Raw genomic sequence first — 22,753 nt, forward strand, 5'->3', positions numbered from 1 at the left:
TTTCCCTGGATTTTGTGAATTGTTTTGAGAGCCTTTAACCATCTAGATGGCTTTGGTCCCTGAATGTTAACCTAGATAGTTATGGTGTGGAAGGCTTCAAATGTGCCTTCTTGTCTGTATGGTTCTGTATCTGCAGGTCTGTATGTTTCAGGGCCACAGATACAATAAATGTAAGCAGTGAGGTGGCTAGAGAATGGATGTCTACCTGGGTTATCAGGCTGCTCAGGTCAGGTTAGTGTTCCCCAGAGGACTCGGTGAGCAGGGAAGATGGGTAGAGGAAGGGAAACTAAGCTGGATGCTTCAGGATCTGCAGATCTAATGAAAACAGAGATGTGGCATAGGCATGGAGGTCCAGAGGGGATAGCAGGATATATAGGGCAGTTTGGCGCTTCCCAAATGACTCAGGGAGTAGGGAACATGGGTGGGTGAAAGGGAGGCTGATTCAGTCTCTGCAAGTTTATTTGAATTTTACTTCCATTGATTTTGTGTGCCATGTTTACATGATGTTCTACATTCTGTCTGGAAGAAGAGTGGAATATTGAAGTCTTCCAGTATCATTGTGTGAGTGTCAGTATGTGATTTAAGCTGTGTGGTATTTATTTTTTATGAGCTTGACTGCACTTGGGTTTGATGCATAGATGAAAATGACAATATCCTCTTGATGAAAAATTTTTGATGATTATGCAGTACCTTTCCTTATCTCTTCTGATTAGTTTTTATTTGAAGTATATTTTGTCAGATATTTAAATGGATACACTAACTTGTTTATTAGGTTCATTTGCTTGAAGTATCATTTTTTTCATCCTTTTACCCTGAGGTGATATATGTCTTGATTTTAAAGTATGTTTCTTGTTATAAACAGAAGTATAAAAACTGTTTGTGCCTCTATTCTCTTAGTACATGTCTTTTAAACATGGAATTTAGACTGTTGATGTTGAGAGATACCAATCACTAGTGTTTTTTGATTCCTGTTATTTTGTTGTTTTTGTTATTGTTGTTGTTGTGGAGGTGGTGGTGATGGTGCTGGTGCTGGTGTGTGTGTGTTTTCTCACTTGATTGGTTGCTCAGGGATATTTTGTCCCTTGTCTTTCCTTGGGTATTTGTAACTTCTTTAGGTTGCTGTTTTTCCTCCTTCTTATGACTTCTGTAGGCTTGAATTTGTAAATAGACATAGCTTAAGTTATGTGTGTGTGTGTGTATATGTATATATATGTGTGTATATATACATTGTCTTATATATATATATATATTGTCTTATTTTATTGTCTTATTTCCCCATTTGTTCTGATTGATAGTTTTGCTGTGTTTAGTAGCCTGTGTTTATACCTCTGGTCTCTTAGAGTTTGTACAACATTTTTCATGGCCCTTCTGGCTTTTAGTGTATCCATTGATGTGTCAGTTCTTATTGTGAAGATATGCTTTTATATGTTACTCTATCTTTTTCCCATATTCTTTCTTTGTTTTGTACATTTGGTATTCTGATTACTATGAGCTAACGAAACTTTGTTTTCTGGTCCAGTCTATTTGGTGTACTGCATGCTGCTTGAATCTTAATAGGTACTTCCTTCTTTAGGTTAAAGAAAATTTCTTCTAAAATATTTTCTATGCCTTTGACCAGAGTTTCTTTTCCCTCATATTCATATTACTTTTAGATTTAATGTTTCATCATGCCAGAGATTTCCTGGATGTTTTGTGTCAGGTTATTTTCTTTGACGAATGTATCTATCTTTTATTTTGTCATCACTGCCCAAGATACTCTCTTCCACAACTTGTATTTTGTTCCTGGTTCTTGCCACTGAAGTTGCTTTTTTGAATCTACAAATTTATTACTTTCATTTTTCCCTCAGTATTTTTCTTTTGTAATTATCCAGGTGAAAACTTTCATGTATCCAACAGTTTTTATTAATTTCTTCTACTGTTGATATTTTCATAAATTTCTTTAAGGGCTTTATTAATTTCCTAGTTAAGGACTTTTAAATATTTTTTCTTGCCATTGTTGAATGTGCGCTTTCTTTCTTCTGTTTTTCCTAATTCTGTGTTTTCTTATTTTTTCTGAGTTTCCTTAATTCTGTTGCCATCTCTGGTTCTGAGGAGACAGTGATGGCTATGTGTTGTTTTGCAGGAAATTCTTCTGCAATCCTGATAAGTGTGGCCACTAAAGGTTCCAGGAAAAATGAGTTTCTAAGTTTTGGAGACAACACTTTGGAATGAAGTAATCTAGGAATGAGGAGCTGAGGCGGTCCACTGGAGGGTAGAAAGCCGGGTGTTCCATTTCGCTCTGCTTGGTTCCCTAGGAATGGTGTCTGAGTGTAAGGATAGGACATAGCAAGGATTCTGCTATATAAGTGGGGATGAGACAGGGATATTGGACTAGGAGGAATGGAACAAGAGGAAAAGATCTGCAGTTAACTTACCTGCTTCCTAAGCAGGAATAGACTATTGTTTCAAGGAAATGTGATTGGGGGATAGTACAAAGCAATAAGTTCGAGCAGAGAAGTTAGAAGTGGAAAATATATGTCATCCACGGGAGATGGGGGTATAGGAAGAAGGGAAGCTTCAGTTTGTGTACTGTTGTAATGCTAGTGATGTAACAAAGAGATTGTACTTGAAGGAAAGGAGGGAGGTATGAAGATCTGCAGTTGACTTTTCTGGTTTTAGTGGCCTGAGAGTTCTCAGGGAACATGTCCTGTTGTTTGAGGCTAACACACAACAATGACTGATGGAAAGAAATTTGGATGGGAAAATCTATGTGGTTGCCTAGAGATGAGGGCAGAGAGAAAGGAGAGCCCATAGTAGGTCTGCTATGTAGCTGAGTATATGATTAGAGCACTGAAATTGAAGAAGCAAAGAAAAAGGTAATGTCGTGCAGTTAGCCTACCTCCTTCCTGAGTCAGGGTGGCCTTCGGGTTCCCAGAGAGTAAAACAAACTTCTTACTGCAAGGGATTTATATTTTTAAGAGTTGCTTATATAGTCCTTATATTATAAATCAGGTGTAGTTTAAAATGGCAGCTGCTTTCAATTTAACCTTCCCTACAGAAGAGAGGGTCACAAATCACTGATACTTGCTAGTCTGTGGACTAAAAACAATGACTAAGAGATGCAAAGCTGAAAATACACTATTTAGTGTTTACGAATAGATGATAGTGGTATCAATATAACAAAATGTTGCTATTTTTGAATATTTACAACATATACTTTTAGTGAATTGAATGTGAATTCGAAAGAATTATGACATAGTTTAGTAGTATAAAATTATAGATTAATACTGAAGGACTAGTTATTTTTGTCTAAGCACTGACTTTTTTGGTATTACAAACACATATACACATATTATCATCATCAAAACTTTTGTAAAGAGAAAAAAAAAAACATTTAGTATGTAATCACTGTGCCTTTAAGAATGTTGGCCAAATTTTAAAGTACTCTCTCTGACAAGAACCAATGAAGGAGATTTCTTTAGGGAGGGAAGATGAACTCTCCTGGAAACAAAACACAACAATGAAACATTTTCTATGCTCACAATTCCTTTCTTCCTTTTCAGAGTTGAGTTTGCCCTCATACAAAGTAGCACACTGCAGCCACATTAAAATTGAGATCACAAAGCATCCTTTTCATCCCTCACTGCCAAAGCTTCTCACTAATAATAATTAGCCACCGTTGGCTTCCTGCCAGCAATTTAATAAATACTGAAACAGCTTAGCGCCTCAGCTGCATTCCTAGCTACAGCTAGGGGAAGATGGGATCCTGAATGAGATTTGCTGAATAGCGTGAGTGCAGCAAAGCGACTCAGTTGGCTATTAATGAATGGCCACTCTGTATGCATATTTTATGTTGTGTGTGTAAAAATGAGTATTAATTAGGCCACATTTAGTCTTGTGAACTTTAGTTCTATATCTGACTCTCAAAGCTGATAAGATAGCAACTGTACATTTGGTAAGGATACTCTTAAATGATTTCTAGTTTCCACATTATATAGGTGTGCTTCCCTAGTTAATTTAATGATTATTACTTTGAAGAAACGGATAATTCTTAACATTCAGTGTCTACACAGTACAGTAAAATGGATGCTTTTGAAAAACATTGTCATTGTTAAGATTTTATTGAATGAGTCAATTCTTCAGCATTGTTTATGATGTCTACTCAGCTGGAATTAGGGGCACTTTGAGGGTGGCCTGGAATGTATGATGGGGAACCTAGTGAGACTCCCTAGCAATGGAGGATACAGAGTCTAAACAAGCTATCTTCTGTACCAAGGCAACACTTCTAGTTGTAGGATTGAGCTGTTGACTGAAGGTGCCCCATGGAAATTTGAAATCTACTCAGGCTGATGGTAGGGGAGAGGGTCTCTCTCTGAAAACATCAGTGGGAAGTTATCATCAAGTACAGCATCAACACAGGGCATGGACCATTAGGGAGGTCAAACTGGTGCCTACTTCCCAACATTCTGGTCTCTTTTGAACTGGCAGGTATTCTGAAGGCTATGGAAAAATAAACCTCTACCAGCACCTTAAAACGTTGATCTACAATGTGTTCTGCCTGGAAGATGTGTTAGGGTAATGGTGTCTTGGAACTTGTGGGAGAGTGTCCAAACAATATCTGGTTTAACTTGAGGTCCATGTCACAAGAAGGAGCCTATGTTCTATGGGTTGGTTTAAATAAGAATAGGCCCCATAGACTCCTGTATTTGAATGCTTGATCAATAGCCAGTGGCAGTGTTAGGAAGTATTGCCTTGGAGTAGGTGTGACCTGTTGAATAAAGTGTGTCACTGGGGAAACAGGCTTTGAGGTCTCAGAAGTTCAAGCTAGGCCTAAAGTCTCTCAGTCTCCTGTTTTCTGTGGATGCAGATGTAGAACTCTCAGCTCCCTCTCCAGCATCATGTTTGCCTGTATGTCACCATAATTATCACCATGATGATAATGGACCAAACCTACAAAACTGTAAGCCACTCATAAATTAAATGTTTTCTTTTTAGGAGTTGCCTTGATCATGTTGTCTTTTCACAGAAATAAAAATACTCACTGAGACAAAAGTTGGCATTAGAAACTGGGTTACTGCTGTGATAGGCCTGACCATATTTTTGTTTGGAGGAATCTAAATCTTGGTACTTTGGTTTAGAAATGAAGGGAACTGCTTTAAGCATGGTTTAAAGAGCCAGACTAGTAGGCTGGTAGAAGTCAATGTTGCTTAGGGTGATTTGAACTGTGTGGTCCTAGATCATAGGTTATAGAGAAGAATTTTAGTATGTGGAAAAGAGACTGTTCTTGTGATATTTTGGTGAAGAATGTGGCTTATTTTGGCCCTTCACAGAAAAGCCTAACTCAGTCTAAAGTGAAGAATTTGAATTAATTCTATAGGAAGAAGAAATCTCAAAACTGTGTAGTATAGACTATGTCCTATGGTTATACCAATTCACTCTTATAAAAATCAAAAATGAAAAGGAGCAAGCAGAGCAAGGTAAAATATAAAATGATCAATTTGAGAATAAAAGGGTCACCAGGGAATAGAATGGAGCTAAGACCTGTGTTAAGGAGATAAAAGTTTAAAGAAAAAACTAGATGTTAAATAGAATAATGACCATGGTAACCCCAGGGAAAGAGCCCACTCAGGTAAGCTTCCAATTTATGAAAATGAATTAAAGAAAAGGAAAAGAGACTTAAAGTGTAAAGGAATTAAAGAAAATTTAGGAACATATGTGGTGGTCCACAACTTTAATACTACTACTTAGAAAACAGAGTCTGGCAGTTCTCTGAATTTGAGTCCTGGTCTCAGAGCAAGTGCCAGAATATCCAAACTTAGGCAGTGAAGATAACCATAGATACCAGTAAAACTGGTGAGGATGTATTTGAATGAGGAGGCCATGTTACAGTCTCAGCAAGCAGCAAAACATGGCAGCTTTAGCTATGTGGCTCTATAGTCAAGGATAGAAAAATGAGGTTATGTAATCTCCATGCATGACTAAGGAAAGCCACTAAGGCCAGGTGTGTGGCATGGGTGTCCCTGACTGGAGGTCCAGAGAGACTAATGTTTGAAGCTGTAATGTTGAGGCTTGGATTGAATTGGAAATCTTAAGATGTTGGAGGTGCCAGAGCCCTGAGTTACTTCTGGAGGAAAGCGGCTAACAGGGAGTGGAACCAGGGGAAGACAGAGTTGATTTAGTAGTCATCAAAGCTGAAAGGGGTTGGAGAGCTGAAGAGCATTTTGACATCAGACATGGAGAATTCAGAGTTTGGAGTTTCCCCAGCTGGTTTTAGGGCTTGTTTGGGTTCAGGCTTTCTTCACTAGTTTCCCTTTTAGAATGGTAATGTATATCCTGTGCCATTATATGTTATAAGTATGTTATCTGCTTTCATTTTGATTTTACAAGGGATTAAAATTAAAAAGTTGCATGAATGTCAGAGAAGACTTTGAACTTTGGACTTCTAAGCAAATTTGAGAGTGATATAGACTATGGGACTTATGCCGTTGGACTGAATACATTTCTTTCTGCATTGTAGTGTAGCTACAAGTCTACAGGGGCCAGGAGTAGAATGTGGTAGCTTGAGTAGGAATGGTCTCCATGAACTCCTGTATTTACATGCTTAGCTCATAAGGAGTGGTACTATTAGGAGATATGGCCTTGTTGGAGTAGGTGTGGCTTTGTTGGAGAAAGTATGTTCACATGGAGGCAGGCTTTGGGCCTTTTATACTCAGGCTATGTGTGACTAATAGTCTTCATCTGAAGATATGTTGATACTTGCAGATCAAGGTGTAGGACACTTTGCTCCTCCAGAACCATAACTGCTTACATGCTGTCATGTTCCTAGCCAGGATAACTGGGCTATTGTCTCTTGTAGTATTGTTGTTTCCTGAAGGAAATGGAAGAAGGATAAACCCAGGGAAAAGGAAAGGTAAAGAAGAAGAAGCTGGAAAGAGGGGAGGTAAAACTGTGGTCAGGATGTATTATATGAGAAAAGAATCTATTTTCAATAAAATAAATAAAAATAAAAATGTGCACAAAGCATATAACTTAATGTCTTGATAAGTGTGGATCTTATTATACATGTTTAAAGAAATATTGCAGGTACAAAACAATAGAATTTCTTTTCAAAGTTTCAAATTGGTTCTGAAAAGGGAAATTTTTACATATGAAAAAAACGTAATTGTTTTCTCTTCATACTCCTTAGATCAGGGTGGAATGATTTAGTTGATTTCCAAAAAGTAAATAAATGAAGAAATAGACTGCAGATTATAGATTTTTTTCCCAAAGTGCCTGTGTGTGCTTGTGTGTGTGTGTGTGTGTGTGTGTGTGTGTGTGTGTGTGTGTGTGTGTGTATTCATCCATTCACTCTGTTTTCTGGCGAAGCAAACCAGAAGTAATAGTATACTTAAAATCAGTAAATAAATAGATCTGGTTTAATCAAAGGTTGGATTATTATGGAACATCCAACTGGTGGTACAAGCCGAAGTGTTTATGTTGTCTCTGACCCTTGTTTCTTACTTATATATGCTGAATGATCTCTAAGGAATCAAAATTCTTTATCCAGACTCCCACTCCAACTAGAAACAAATATCAACTATTGTATGGAAAACATGAACACATGACATATATTTGAAAGTATTTTAGTAAGTCCATTGCATAGGGTTCTATGCTTTCATATCTAAAAATAAAATAAAATAAAACTTTGTCCTTACTTACATATCTATAAATAAAATAAAATAAAATAAAACTTTGTCCATCAAATTAGTGGGTTTATTCCAGCTTCTGATTTAGTTTATGACAAGGAATGATGGGTTAGATGAACTAATTTACTCTTTGAATTTACTTAGAAAATCATTTCACAGACTACTTGAAAAACTGAAAATTTCATTTGAAGTAATATTTTCACAGTATAAGCCTTGCAAATCCCTAAGTCCTCCTTGAATTATAAGTTACACATGAATTTTATTAACATATTCTTATCCAAACAGTAGAATGGAGATAAATAATTAATTTGGATCTTGAGCAAGAATAAACACAACACAATCAGTAATTCAGAACATTTATTGCAAGAGCTGAATAATTGTAAATAACGTAGAACTGGCAAAGCAGTAACAAGGATAATTGTTTAGATATTTATTTTGTCAAAGTCATCAAACACCCCTCACAAACCGACAAAAATGACTTCAATAAGCAATGCACCCCTACCCATTATTTTCCATTATACTGTGGAAAAATGTGAACTGCTATTTACAAAGTAACTTTATTTTTGGTAAGAACAAATTAACTATCAGATTAGCGATTTTTTTAAACTTTTTTCTTTTTTTTTAACTTTAAAGTTGATGGTGAACCGTGGCGTTAATATAACTTTCACTCCTTTCAATAAAGACGTTTTGTTGCATGCTATTTATTTGTTTAAATCATCTGTCATGCCTTAACAAAAAACCTCCTAAGAATGTTCAAATTTGGATTTGTTTGCACGTGCAACTGAGATCTTATTAACATTATCTGTCACTCCCTTGGTTTGACCCAAGTGACAAAATGCTGGTACCTGCCAGGCATTGACCAACTATGATAACAAACAGTTAAACAGCAATAATTAGAGATTTATCCCTTTATTTTCCCCAACTACCTACCTGGAGAATGTTCTGTTACATCATGAAGGCACAACACATTAAATATTTTGTGGCTATGGTCTAATAACACTTGTGTTACAACAACAGTATTGTATATGAGGATCAACACAAACTCTGTCATTTCAACAAAGTTGGAGACACACATTTGCCCAATTGAAACTATTTTTTGAGTAATGATTTTTTCTTCAATATATACTGATTTTAATACGTTAGTTTTGAAAGAGTAACAAGTACAGAATATTATATCACACTTGATGGATAACACTTCCCATCACTTTCTCACTTAATGGTACTAATTACGTCATTTTTAATTTTGCCTACTTTGAAAATAAGGATGTCAAAAAGAGGTTCTGAATTTCCAAGAGTGTGCAGAAGCATTTGTCTGCTGCTATTGTTGTTTGAAGTTTTCATATTTTCTTTTGTCTTTATATTTTTACAGAGTTCTAACATTCTAAGTTATCATAGAAGAAGCAAAATTTCAGAACCATTTTAAAACACAAATATTTAAGATTCTTTGAACAACGTGTGCCAAGACAGACTACTAACGCGGAAACACCTCACTGAAAGAAACAACAAAAATAAGAAGAAAGAGGGCAATAGAGAAAAGGAAAGGAGCAACCATCAACACAGAATTATGCTATAACATTTGTAGGTGAGTGCTATAAGTACACAAAATTGTTAATAATAGCTTGCTTCTATTTACAAATACTTTAACACTGATTGACTTACAAGTGTCCACTAACGGTGTTAACAGCACAATAGGTTTAATGCTTATCTTTTAAAGTTTTGTTTGAAGTATAATGTCAAGTATAGAGGTCCCAGCATAAATCAAAGACAAAAAGAGCACAAATTTCTAACTGGATATGTTTTGTCAGTCACTCTAATCCGTGGAACTTTCTTACTCTCCAAATGCATATTCTATTGTTCATAGCAGCAGTCCAGGGTCAAAAGAAAATGCAGTAATAAAAATAAATTGCACAATGGAGAGATCTCTGGAGAGTTTAATCAATTCTAGTAAAGAACATCATCACATGGCTAGTAGAACTATTTTCTCTCTTATGCTGCAAAGCATTGTATCCTCCATCGTGCTAACACAAAGTTATGAGTATTCCCTACGATAAGGGGCATAGTTGTAGAGATCTATCGAATACATAAAGCTCCAACGCACAGTATTAGCATGTCTATTTAGATTAAAGGTATTAGGTCCCATACAGCTTCATCTTAAAGTTGGTGCTCCTTAGGACTCTCAATCGTGCCTCCTGCTTGCTTATAGGACTTCAGATTTGCCAGAGGAATGTCCGCCATGTGGCCGCCATTGTTGAAATGGCCTTCATTGGAGCCATACTGCTTACGGTCATTGAATTGGTTCCTGTTGGTGTCTTCTTTCCACGCTCTTGTCAGGGTGTGCCCATTCACAAGCTTGTCTTTCTTGATCCATTCTTTCTGGGGTGCAAAGGTTGACAGAGGAGATTTAGGGTGTTGGTATGGACCCAAGCCAGGAGGCATCCAGCAATTATCAGAGTGACCCAAAACCAGACACTCTTGAGTGCACATCTCTGTAGCTTCAGCTAAACCTCGGGGACCCAGAGGTCCATCTGTAGAGAACAAGAGACAGAGAAAAGAAGAAATTGGTTAAAATTCTCCTTCAAAATATTTCAGAGTGAAAAATAGAGTGGTGATTTTATCTTTGCCTGAAATAAACCATTCAGGCATATTAGACTCCAAGGCTTTTTGCTTTTTTTTGTTTTCTGTTTGTTTGTTTGTTTGTATTGAGATGAATACAGAGAACACAGCAGCAAAAACATTCATTGTTACCAATTTAAAAATGTGTTTTATATTCTTTCACCCTTCTCCTGTATATCCAAATGTATAGAATGACAAAAAGACACATATGGATAAATGAATAGATCTGATCTTGATTAATCCTATGGCATATGAATCATTACTGACTTATATATTAAAATTCATGGGGATATGCTTAAATTTATAAGAAAGTATGAAAAACAGATATTGTCAATTAGAGTATGTAAATTACACAATGCACAGAAACAAATATCAAATACAGTATTTGAAAAATAGTGCCAAAAAAGCAGGATGCTAGAAATAGTTACATGGTTACAGTTTCTTTTACATTGTGACTACTATTTTATTTATGTAAAGTCAAATGAAAAAATAAATTTTAAATACTTTTTAATAGAACTAAATGTTTGTTTCCATAGCCTTTTTGACTAAATATAAGACAGCCACAACTAATCATTTGTAATCATTCTAAAACATGAATAAATGTAAGCAAATAGCACATTAACTGATGACAGAGTTTGGCTTTTAGTTCCTTATCTAGTTTCTAGATGTATAACAAATATAATCAAAAATGAGTTTGATATGGTAATACAGTTTTATAATTTCAACTACACTAGCCTCAAAATGTTTGAGCCTAGCATTTGCAATATAGTCAGACCATACATGCAAATAAATAGGAGAGTGAGAGAATAAACAAACGTAGAACAAAGACAAGCATTCAAACAAGAACTTTGAGGCTAAATTGCTAATGGAATTACATAAATCATAATATTCAATGTGAAATTTTATCATTATATCTTTTTACTTTTTATCAGGAATTATAATAAAGCATAAACTTTGACTTGTATTTTAAAAGTAAATTCTTAATTATTAAATAACGGGGAGGAATCACAACCAATAATGCAAAATAGGGTCAAATATTTCAGGAACAAGATAGTCTTTGTGTGGTTGTGTGGTTGTGTGTGTGTGTGTGTGCATGTGTGTGTGTTTAATTGGTGAATTTTTCATTTTATGGTCAAGAGATAAATTAACTTTTGAAAAGTAGGAATCAATTTTTGGAAAGAGGTTAAACGGACAGGCAATATTGAGGTATGAAACATTTTGAAAGTAGATAGTCAACTTAGCCTGACAATAACTCTTGCAATCACCACAAATGGCAGATAGAAACAAGAAATTAAGGAGTTAAAGCTTAGCCTGGGCTATAGGATAAAAATGCTTTAAAAGTGAAATCAGAAACTAAACAGGAGAACAAAAACAGGGATCACAAAGAATAAAGATTAAAACTTAGAGACTCTAACAAGACAATAACTATAATTAAATATTTGCTAAATTTATTTTAACACTGCTGTGTGTGTGGTTTCTTTTTTTAAATGTCCAGCATTTGGACTACCTTGATGCTCTTCTTTTTTTTTTTTTTCTTTCCATTTTTATTAGGTATTTAGCTCATTTACATTTCCAATGCTATCACAAAAGTCCCCCATACCCACCCACCCCCACTCCCCTACCCGCCCACTCCCCCTTTTTGGCCCTGGCGTTCCCCTGTTCTGGGGCATATAAAGTTTGTGTGTCCGATGGGCCTCTCTTTCCAGTGATGGCCGACTAGGCCATCCTTTGATACATATGCAGCTAGAGTCAAGAGCTCCGGGGTACTGGTTAGTTCATAATGTTGATCCACCTATAGGGTTGCAGATCCCTTTAGCTCCTTGGGTACTTTCTCTAGCTCCTCCATTGGGAGCCCTGTGATCCATCCATTAGCTGACTGTGAGCATCCACTTCTGTGTTTGCTAGGCCCCGGCATAGTCTCCCAAGAGACAGCTACATCTGGGTCCTTTCGATAAAATCTTGCTAGTGTATGCAATGGTGTCAGCGTTTGGATGCTGATTATGGGGTGGATCCCTGGATAAGGCAGTCTCTACATGGTCCATCCTTTCATCTCAGCTCCAAACTTTGTCTCTGTAACTCCTTCCAAGGGTGTTTTGTTCCCACTTCTAAGGAGGGGTATAGTGTCCACACTTCAGTCTTCATTTTTCTTGAGTTTCATGTGTTTAGGAAATTGTATCTTATATCTTGGGTATCCTAGGTTTTGGGCTAATATCCACTTATCAGTGAGTACATATTGTGTGAGTTCCTTTGTGAATGTGTTACCTCACTCAGGATGATGCCCTCCAGGTCCAACCATTTGCTAGGAATTTCATAAATTCATTCTTTTTAATAGCTGAGTAGTACTCCATTGTGTAGATGTACCACATTTTCTGTATCCATTCCTCTGTTGAGGGGCATCTGGGTTCTTTCCAGCTTCTGGCTATTATAAATAAGGCTGCTATGAACATAGTGGAGCATGTGTCCTTCTTACCAGTTGGGGCATCTTCTGGATATATGCCCAGGAGAGGTATTGCTGGATCCTCCAGTAGTACTATGTCCAATTTTCTGAGGAACCGCCAGACGGATTTCCAGAGTGGTTGTATAAGCCTGCAATCCCACCAACAATGGAGAAGTGTTCCTCTTTCTCCACATCCTTGCCAGCATCTGCTGTTACCTGAATTTTTGATCTTAGACATTCTGACTGGTGTGAGGTGGAATCTCAGGGTTGTTTTGATTTGCATTTCCCTGATGATTAAGGATGTTGAACATTTTTTCAGGTGCTTCTCTGCCATTTGGTATTCCTCAGGTGAGAATTCTTTGTTCAGTTCTGAGCCCCATATTTTAATGGGGTTATTTGATTTTCTGAAGTCCACCTTCTTGAGTTCTTTATATATGTTGGATATTAGTCCCCTATCTGATTTAGGATAGGTAATGATCCTTTCCCAATCTGTTGGTGGTCTCTTTGTCTTATTGACGGTGTCTTTTGCCTTGCAGAAACTTTGGAGTTTCATTAGGTCCCATTTGTCAATTCTCGATCTTACAGCACAAGCCATTGCTGTTCTGTTCAGGAATTTTTCCCCTGTGCCCATATCTTCAAGGCTTTTCCCCACTTTCTCCTCTATAAGTTTCAGTGTCTCTGGTTTTATGAGAAGTTCTTTGATCCATTTAGATTTGACCTTAGTACAAGGAGATAAGTATGGATCGATTCGCATTCTTCTACATGATAACAACCAGTTGTGCCAGCACCAATTGTTGAAAATGCTGTCTTTCTTCCACTGGATGGTTTTAGCTCCCTTGTCGAAGATCAAGTGACCATAGGTGTGTGGGTTCATTTCTGGGTCTTCAATTCTATTCCATTGATCTACATGTCTGTCTCTATACCAGTACCATGCAGTTTTTACCACAATTGCTCTGTAGTAAAGCTTTAGGTCAGGCATGGTGATTCCACCAGAGGTTCTTTTATCCTTGAGAAGAGTTTTTGCTATCCTAGGTTTTTTGTTATTCCAGATGAATTTGCAAATTGCTCCTTCTAATTCGTTGAAGAATTGAGTTGGAATTTTGATGGGGATTGCATTGAATCTGTAGATTGCTTTTGGCAAGATAGCCATTTTTACAATGTTGATCCTGCCAATCCATGAGCATGGGAGATCTTTCCATCTTCTGAGATCTTCCTTAATTTCTTTCTTCAGAGACTTGAAGTTTTTATCATACAGATCTTTCACTTCCTTAGTTAGAGTCACTCCGAGATATTTTATATTATTTGTGACTATTGAGAAGGGTGTTGTTTCCCTAATTTCTTTCTCAGCCTGTTTATTCTTTGTGTAGAGAAAGGCCATTGACTTGTTTGAGTTAATTTTATATCCAGCTACTTCACCGAAGCTGTTCATCAGGTTTAGGAGTTCTCTGGTGGAATTTTTAGGGTCACTTATATATACTATCATATCATCTGCAAAAAGTGATATTTTGACTTCCTCCTTTCCAATTTGTATCCCCTTGATCTCCTTTTGTTGTCGAATTGCTCTGGCTAATACTTCAAGTACTATGTTGAAAAGGTAGGGAGAAAGTTGGCAGCCTTGTCTAGTCCCTGATTTTAGTGGGATTGCTTCCAGCTTCTCTCCATTTACTTTGATGTTGGCTCCTGGTTTGCTGTAGATTGCTTTTATCATGTTTAGGTATGGGCCTTGAATTCCTGATCTTTCCAGAACTTTTATCATGAATGGGTGTTGGATCTTGTCAAATGTTTTTTCTGCATCTAACGAGATGATCATGTGGTTTTTGTCTTTGAGTTTGTTTATATAGTGGATTACATTGATGGATTTTCGTATATTAAACCATCCCTGCATCCCTGGAATAAAACCTACTTGGTCAGGATGGATGATTGCTTTAATGTGTTCTTGGATTCAGTTAGCGAGAATTTTATTGAGGATTTTTGCATCGATATTCATAAGAGAAATTGGTCTGAAGTTCTCTATCTTTGTTGGATCTTTCTGTGGTTTAGTTATCAGAGTAATAGTGGCTTCATAAAATGAGTTGGGTAGAGTACTTACTACTTCTATCTTGTGAAAAAGTTTGTGCAGAACTGGAATTAGATCTTCTTTGAAGGTCTGATAGAACTCTGCACTAAACCCGTCTGGTCCTGGGCTTTTTTTGGCTGGGAGACTATTTATAACTGCTTCTATTTCTTTAGGGGATATGGGACTGTTTAGAAGGTCAACTTGATCCTGATTCAACTTTGGTAATTGGTATCTGTCCAGAAATATGTCCATTTCGTCCAGGTTTTCTAGTTTTGTTGAGTATAGCCTTTTGTAGAAGGATCTGATGGTGTTTTGGATTTCTTCAGGATCTGTTGTTATGTCTCCCTTTTCAGTTCTGATTTTGTTAATTAGGATTTTGTCTCTGTGCCCTCTAGTGAGTCTAGCTAAGGGTTTATCTATCTTGTTGATTTTCTCAAAGAACCAACTCCTCGTTTGGTTAATTCTTTGAATAGTTCTTCTTGTTTCCACTTGGTTGATTTCACCCCCGAGTTTGATTATTTCCTGCCGTCTACTCCTCTTGGGTGAATTTGCTTCCTTTTTTTCTAGAGCTTTTAGATGTGTTGTCAAGCTGCTAGTATGTGCTCTCTCCCGTTTCTTCATGGAGGCACTCAGAGCTATGAGTTTCCCTCTTAGAAATGCTTTCATTGTGTCCCAAAGGTTTGGGTACGTTGTGGCTTCATTTTCATTAAACTCTAAAAAGTCTTTAATTTCTTTCTTTATTCCTTCCTTGACCAAGGTATCATTGAGAAGAGTGTTGTTCAGTTTCCCCGTGAATGTTGGCTTTCCATTATTTATGTTGTTATTGAAGATCAGCCTTATTGCATGGTGATCTGATAGGATACATGGGACAATTTCAATATTTTTGAATCTGTTGAGGCCTGTTTTGTGACCTATTATGTGGTCAATTTTGGAGAAGGTACCATGAGGTGCTGAGAAGAAGGTATATCCTTTTGTTTTAGGATAAAATGTTCTGTAGATATCTGTCAGATCCATTTGTTTCATCACTTCTTTTAGTTTCAGTGTGTCCCTGTTTAGTTTCTGTTTCCATGATCTGTCCATTGGTGAAAGTGGTGTGTTGAAGTCTCCCACTATTATTGTGTGAGGTGCAATGTGTGCTTTGAGCTTTACTAAAGTTTCTTTAATGAATGTGGCTGCCCTTGTATTTGGAGCATAGATATTCAGAATTGAGAGTTCCTCTTGGAGGATTTTACCTTTGATGAGAACGAAGTGCCCCTCCTTGTCTTTTTTGATGACTTTGGGTTGGAAGTCAATCTTATCAGATATTAGGATGGCTACTCCAGCTTGTTTCTTCATACCATTTGCTTGGAAAATTGTTTTCCAGCCTTTTTTTCTGAGGTAGTGTCTATCTTTTTCTCTGAGATGTGTCTCCTGTAGACAGCAAAATGTTGGGTCTTGTTTGTGTAGCCAGTTTGTTAGTCTATGTCTTTTTATTGGGGAGTTGAGACCGTTGATGTTAAGAGATATTAAGGAAAAGTAATTGTTGCTTCCTGTTATTTTTGTTGTTAAAGTTGGCATTCTGTTCTTGTGGCTGTCTTCTTTTAGGTTTGTTGAGGGATTACCTTCTTGTTTTTTCTAGGGCATTGTTCCCATTCTTGTATTGGTTTTTTTCTGTTATTAACCTTTGAAGGGCTGGATTTGTGGAGAGATAATGTGTGAATTTGGTTTTGTCGTGGAATACTTTGGTTTCTCCATCTATGGTAATTGAGAGTTTGGCTGGGTATAGTAGCCTGGGCTGGAATTTGTGTTCTCTTAGTGTCTGTATAACATCTGTCCAGGCTCTTCTGGCTTTCATAGTCTCTGGTGAAAAATCTGGTGTAATTCTGATAGGCTTGTTTCTGGACCTCCTCCTGGTCGAAGAAGAAGGCCCAAAACAGGGCCTCTCTCAGAAGCTGTGTTGCTTTGGCAGTTCCTAGAAGCTGTCAGCTTCTGTGGTGCAGACTCTCACCTGTGCAGACTAAATTCCTAAGTTCCAGGGAGTCCCGGAACCCAGATGGCGACCGCTGCTGCTGAGGCTGAGGCCGCCTCCCAAGCCAGGCGGACACCTGTCCTCTGGTCCGGACGGTGGCCGGCTGTCTGCGGCCCGCCAAGGGTGCTGCCTCAGTGGCTCTGTGCTTCTGCCCGTCCCAGAAGCTGTCCGGTTCTCTGGCGCACCCTCTAACCTGTTCAGACTAATTTCCTAAGTTCTGCTGAGTCCTGGAACCCTAGCCTTCTCTTTTGACTACTCCATCAGACCCCTTGATGCTCTTCTTATTACCTTTCGCATGTGATAAATTAGTTGCTGAAATGGTAGCACCTGATGGTAAGAATTAAGTTACCAAGTCACAGGACACATCACTGAACAAGGTGGAGACAGGAGGTAGACACCATGGCTGATAGCATTATCTCAATCAAACATACATTTGGTCATATTTCTAGATTTAAAGATCTGTTCTGAGAATAACTTTCAAATTTGTTCCCATACGACCTGTGTTCCCATCTCTTCAAAAGCAAACAATTTTATTGTGTTTAAACAGACATTCATTACTTTAAACTATTTCTCTCTCTGAAATCTCCCCTGATTACTCACTTCTTTGGATATTTAATTTAAATTTCTTGAGATCACTTTTTTTTCCTCTCTCTCTAACCTAGCCACACTTTCAAAGTTCAAACTAATTTCTCACTTTTATGTTGGCTGTGGTATGCTTAGTGACTCTATATCCACAGAGCTAACACATTTTACTTAAACCAAAGCCCGCTACTTGCAATAGGATCATGAGCCTACAGCTGCCTTTTGCCTGGCCTGTTTTCATTTAATTACTGGCTCCTTCAAGGGTCATTTCTGTTCCACATTCCCCAAGCAAATTTTCCAGGACCTCAGTGATCCGTCTGTAATAGGTACCTTGAAAGTTCCACACATCCTTGGTTTTAGAGACTAGCAAAATTTCAGACCACACTCCTTGTGTTTTTTTTTTTATTAATGTCTTGGGAAGGGGGTTTGTACATATATGACTTTGAATTCTTGTTTTCTCCCAACCCACTGAAATATCCACTGGTGGGAAGGAAAAAAATGGCAGCTCAGTTTTTAGCTTCCCTTGCAATGCTAAGCAATTAGCAGCACTTCATAGTGATGATCTATGAACAATGCTAATTGTTAATTAAAATTTTATGAGGTTGAAAATGTTCTGAGAATTATTAAAGATATCCTTCGCTTAAAGGCAGACCTTAAGTAATTAGGATAAAAGATGCTGATTCCACAAACCTCTCACCAAAAGCTCCCCAACAGCAGTCTTTGCCTTAGCAATACTCTGTGACAGCTAATAAATGAATTATTTAACTTCTGTTAAATGTATTCACTCCTTCTAGAGATCAATGGAGATAAACTAGTGAATCACAAGTTTGATGTGTAACATATCTCGGAGCCAGCAGTGCAAACTTTAACCTTTACTTTTACAGTTTCATTAATTGGATAAATTTTTCTTTTCTTGAAGTTACCTCAGAAATGTCAATAGAATTAAGTTTTCATTGAACCCTTAAGAGGAAAGCATACAAGTTTATTTTTAAATTTGCCTTATTCAATACACTGTGTCTATAATTATACATGAAACTTAAGTTTGACACATTGATTCACTTTTACAGAGTACAGTGATTTTTCTCTTAGAATCAATGGTTATTATTCTGTAGAAATCTGCTGAACACTAGCTATACAAGGCACTGTGAAAGGTACCTGTATTAGAGCCATTAAATAGCAAATATCATCAGCAACCTCACAGAGGAGTGTCCATCTACCCTGGGTGTAATTGACTTCAGAGCTGTCTTCTGAAAGGTTAGAAAACAATGCCATTGTGAAAGAAAGGAGAACAGTTAATGGATTAAGGGATAGACATCTCTTTACAGAGTACCAGGGTGACTTTTAATTGTCATTATATAGTTTCCCTAAGATCCCAGGAGTTCTTCTTAAAGTTAATTGATTGATTAAGATATTTTGAGCTATTTTCTTTCTTATATTATGCAATCCTTAGCTTTCAAAACAGCGATGCTTTCCACTAAGTAATATAAATTGTTCTTCAGGAATTTTATCAGGCATGGTACCTCCTTATAAATGAACTTGAAGGAGGACCTGATAAAGATTATTAATTCACCTGTAGAACTTATGTAGTTTCTTCAGTATCTCTTAAGTTAAAGATATGTTATGAAGCCAGACACATCACTTAGAGAGATGTTAGGCACATTTTTTTTTATTATTTTTGCTATAGTTCTCATAAAGAAGGATCTAGACTGAGACACATAAAGAATTAACCTGGTATCAGGGTACCAAGGACTAGCGTTCCTTGAGTGATATGTGTGGATAGTTAGATGGCTTTAGCTAAGCTACGTTATGGAGCTTGCACTGGCCTGGAACTCACTTCACAAGGCTGCCTTCAAACATGTGAGGGATTCTTCTCTGTCTGCCTCCTAAGTGCAGTGATAAAAGATGTATACTAACACGTCAACTAAGGAGAAACCCAGGCTGATCTTAAATTCCTGATTTGATCCCCCAGTCTCCTCCTCTTTAGCATTTGTCTTCTGATGGGCCAGGGCTGGTCATCCATTGACCTGTACTATTTTGCTTAGGGTTTACTACTATTAACCCACTGGAGAAAATCTAAATTTTTTTGTTCTGCTTTCTCCCCTTCATCATAAAGTTTCAGGAAAATAAATACTCTGAGCCCTTTATTTTCAGTTCATTTTAGTGTCTGTAGAAGACAGTACAACAACATTTAATAGGTTTTTTTTTTTAGCTTATTTTTGCCCTCAGGTTCTTTCTTTTTCTTTCCTTATAAAATGTTTGCTTGTAATCTATGTAGAAAAGCAAATGATTTATCTTTATATAGATTAACATGAATATATTTTTTATAGTTTGTATAAGTTCTAAGCAAACTGAAAGATATGTCAGAAATATATTCCCTTGATAGATTTTATACATCCCCTATTATATTCTTTATTCTTGTGTTTATTTTTTTTTGGGGGGGGAAGGGTTACTGTGAAAATCATCATGGCTAATTTGCTTACAATTTAAACATGGTAAAAATAAATAACTTGCAAAAGAACTAGCATCAGAACTGAAAGAAACATTGACCCTTGGGCAAACCCCCATTCTACCCTTTGTACTTCACACAATGTTCCTCTACACCACAGCTGTACTTATAAAGAATGTCACATGGGGCATATGAGTTATTACTGTGCTCTGATGCAAAGCATTCTACAAAAATCTTCACCTTGGTGTCACTGCAACTCAGATTTTATGTGGACAAGTACAACAGAGCAACCAGATGAACAGGTAAAAGCAGAAGGTGAAATTAGAAAATTTGAGTAATAATTTCCTGCCATACCCAAGGATCCAGTCAATAATAGGAAAACGGTGTTCTTTATGATTGTTTACATTTTCTGGCTGGAAAGATGAGTCACTTGGTTACATTTGCTGTATGAGAGCTTGAATGCAATCTCCAGAAGCTATGTATAATAGCTGTATGTGATAATCTATGCTTGTGATATCAATAGTGAGTAGGCAGAAACACATGGATGTTTGGGGAGTTGGAGGGATGGCCAGCCTAGCCGAAAGGGCAAGCTCTAAGACACATAGAGACGCTGTCTCAGAAATAGTGAACACTGACTGCAACATTACTCTGGATTGACCTCTGGCTTCTATATGCATATGTACGTGCACACACATAAACGCAAACATATACCTTCACATACACCTATACATACAAAGTGCAACAATACATTTGTTCTGTAATATCATCAGTTATTTTTCATGTTGTCATTCTAGCAGAAATGTGGGCTTCCAACCTATGGTGCATGGGCTACATGTAACTTAATAGTTATGAATGCAGCTCAACACAAATACTTTTGTGACTTTCATTTCTTCTTTCTTTCTGCCTTTTTCCTTCTTTCCTTCCTTCCTGCTTTCTTTTCCTTTCTTTCTTTTTTAATTCTGCCTTTTCCTTCTTTCCTTTCTTTCCTTCCTTTCTTCCTTTTCCTTCCTTCCTTCCTTCCTTCCTTCCTTCCTCCCTCCCTCCCTCCCTCTTTCTTCCTTCCTTCCTTCCTTTCTTTCTTTCTTTCTTTCTTTCTTTCTTTCTTTCTTTCTTTCTTTCTTTCTTTCTTTCTGCCTTTCTCTCTACCTCCCTTTCTTATTCCTTTCATTGTGTGGTTCTTGACCACGGATTTCACACAGAATATTATATGGGACTGTTTGAATTTTATAAGATCACAACTATAGCAGTTAGGTTCTGGAATGCCTTCCAGTGGATCACAGGGTCATGTGTTAAAAGTCTTTTGGTCAGTCTATGCTATTGAGATGTGGCACAACTTTTAGAACAGTGGCTTAGTGAAGAGCTGTTAGACTATTCCGTGTGTAATTATGCAGAAGATGCAACCTCACCTATTCTTCTCTTATTTGTTCACTTGGTGCAGTGATATGAATAGTCTTCTTCACCATACATTCCTACTATGATATACTATGCTCCTATCAGCTCAGAACAATGTGGCCAAGCAAAACATGAACTAACAGCTGTTGGATGAACAGTTCTCCCTCCTAAGTCCTTCTTGTCAGATACATGTCAGACTGCCAAGAGACTAACACATCAATCTAAGGATCATCTACAATAGTGGAGCGACGTGCCAAGCATAGCTGCAAAGCTACCCAGCTGAGTCAGGGACTCAAGGATACACAAGTTTAGTAAGGATGGGGATTCCAGATGGTGACAGAAAACTTTATTTTGGAAAAAAGGATTTCCAATTCACTCTGTTTTTCATTAAAGATTTGATTTAATTCATGTTGGGTTAAATGATTGTTGAAGAACATATCCAAAGTTAGACTAACTCCTTAAACCTCAATTCCCATGGTCATCAGAAACTCATCAGAATTCTAGCAGAAGAATGACTTAGAGCAGATTGGAAAAATTAATTTTAGGTTTCATAGCCCATAGACTCTTATCTATAAATTAAGATGAAAAGATAATACACGAGCTCTTCATACTTATTACTCCTTGATGTGACTGTGTTTGTTAGTCAAGTTAGCACTATATTGTTAGTCAAGTTAAGAGCGCTATACAGGTAAACATATTATGCTTTTGTTGTTCTGGTACAATTTTATCTTTTGGGTTGCCTTTATGTTTTGGAATGTGAAGTTGTATTTCCATGGAACACACTTATTTCTACATGTAAATGGACATCTAATAGTTCATACATTCTTCATTAAAAATGAAAAGTCAAAATTCGCAGAAGGAGACAGTCACAATACAATAACACAGGGCCACCCCCAGAATTAGGTTCTCATCCAGAGAAGATACTGCTATGTGGAAGACTGTAGAACGTATAGGGAACGGGTCAGTTTCATATACATCTTCTGCCCTTTTCTGCTTTGCATGAACTGTAAGAACCCTTCTCTCACCCAGTGAAATGTGAGTTCTCAAAAGGAAGTTGTCTCGGTATTTTTATGCATTTCCATTTATTTCCCAATACAATTTTATGTTGCAATCAATTCAATGACATCAGTTTAATGAAATAGCCTTTCACTGAAATGGTAAGTAAACTGATGTTTAAATTTTGACCAAATTTGATCTGTAACACCTTGTTTACATTATTTTATCCCACATTTACTTTATTCTGGAGTTTACTATTTCTTTTAGTAGTATTTGATGACTTTCATTTAAAAGGTGGTTCATATATTGATCATGGAATTACTCTCCATTTTCTGTAAACTGAATTGGTTCACGAAAGTAGAGATATTAGGTATATCTTATTTAGACTGAAACAACTTTTAAAGAGAAAAATCATTTTTAATTAGATATTTTCTTTACTTACGTTTCAAATGTTATCCTCTTTCCTGGTTTCCCCTCTGAAAATCCCCTATCCCATCCTCCCTCCCCCTGTTCATTAACCACCCACTCCTGCTTCCCTGTCCTGGCATTCCCCTACACC

General features: G+C 37.1%; 1 protein-coding gene across 6 annotated transcripts in view; it reads right to left on the reverse strand.

Moving 5' to 3' along the window:
- Positions 1–8,003: 8,003 nt before the first annotated feature.
- Pcdh9 (protocadherin 9) overlaps positions 8,004–22,753 on the reverse strand; it is an 879,135-nt gene continuing 864,385 nt past the window's right edge. For 5 of the 6 annotated variants that reach the window (NM_001346722.1, NM_001271799.1, NM_001271800.2 and 2 more), the window contains one exon: positions 8,004–10,189. In NM_001346722.1, coding sequence (NP_001333651.1) covers positions 9,816–10,189 — 374 coding nt within the window. In that variant the 3' untranslated portion in view covers positions 8,004–9,815. The remainder of the gene's footprint in view (positions 10,190–22,753) is intronic. The other variant, XM_006518777.4, reaches the window with a different exon arrangement.

This window comes from Mus musculus, chromosome 14, assembly GCF_000001635.26.
Source record: "Mus musculus strain C57BL/6J chromosome 14, GRCm38.p6 C57BL/6J".
Classification (NCBI taxonomy): domain Eukaryota; kingdom Metazoa; phylum Chordata; class Mammalia; order Rodentia; family Muridae; genus Mus; species Mus musculus.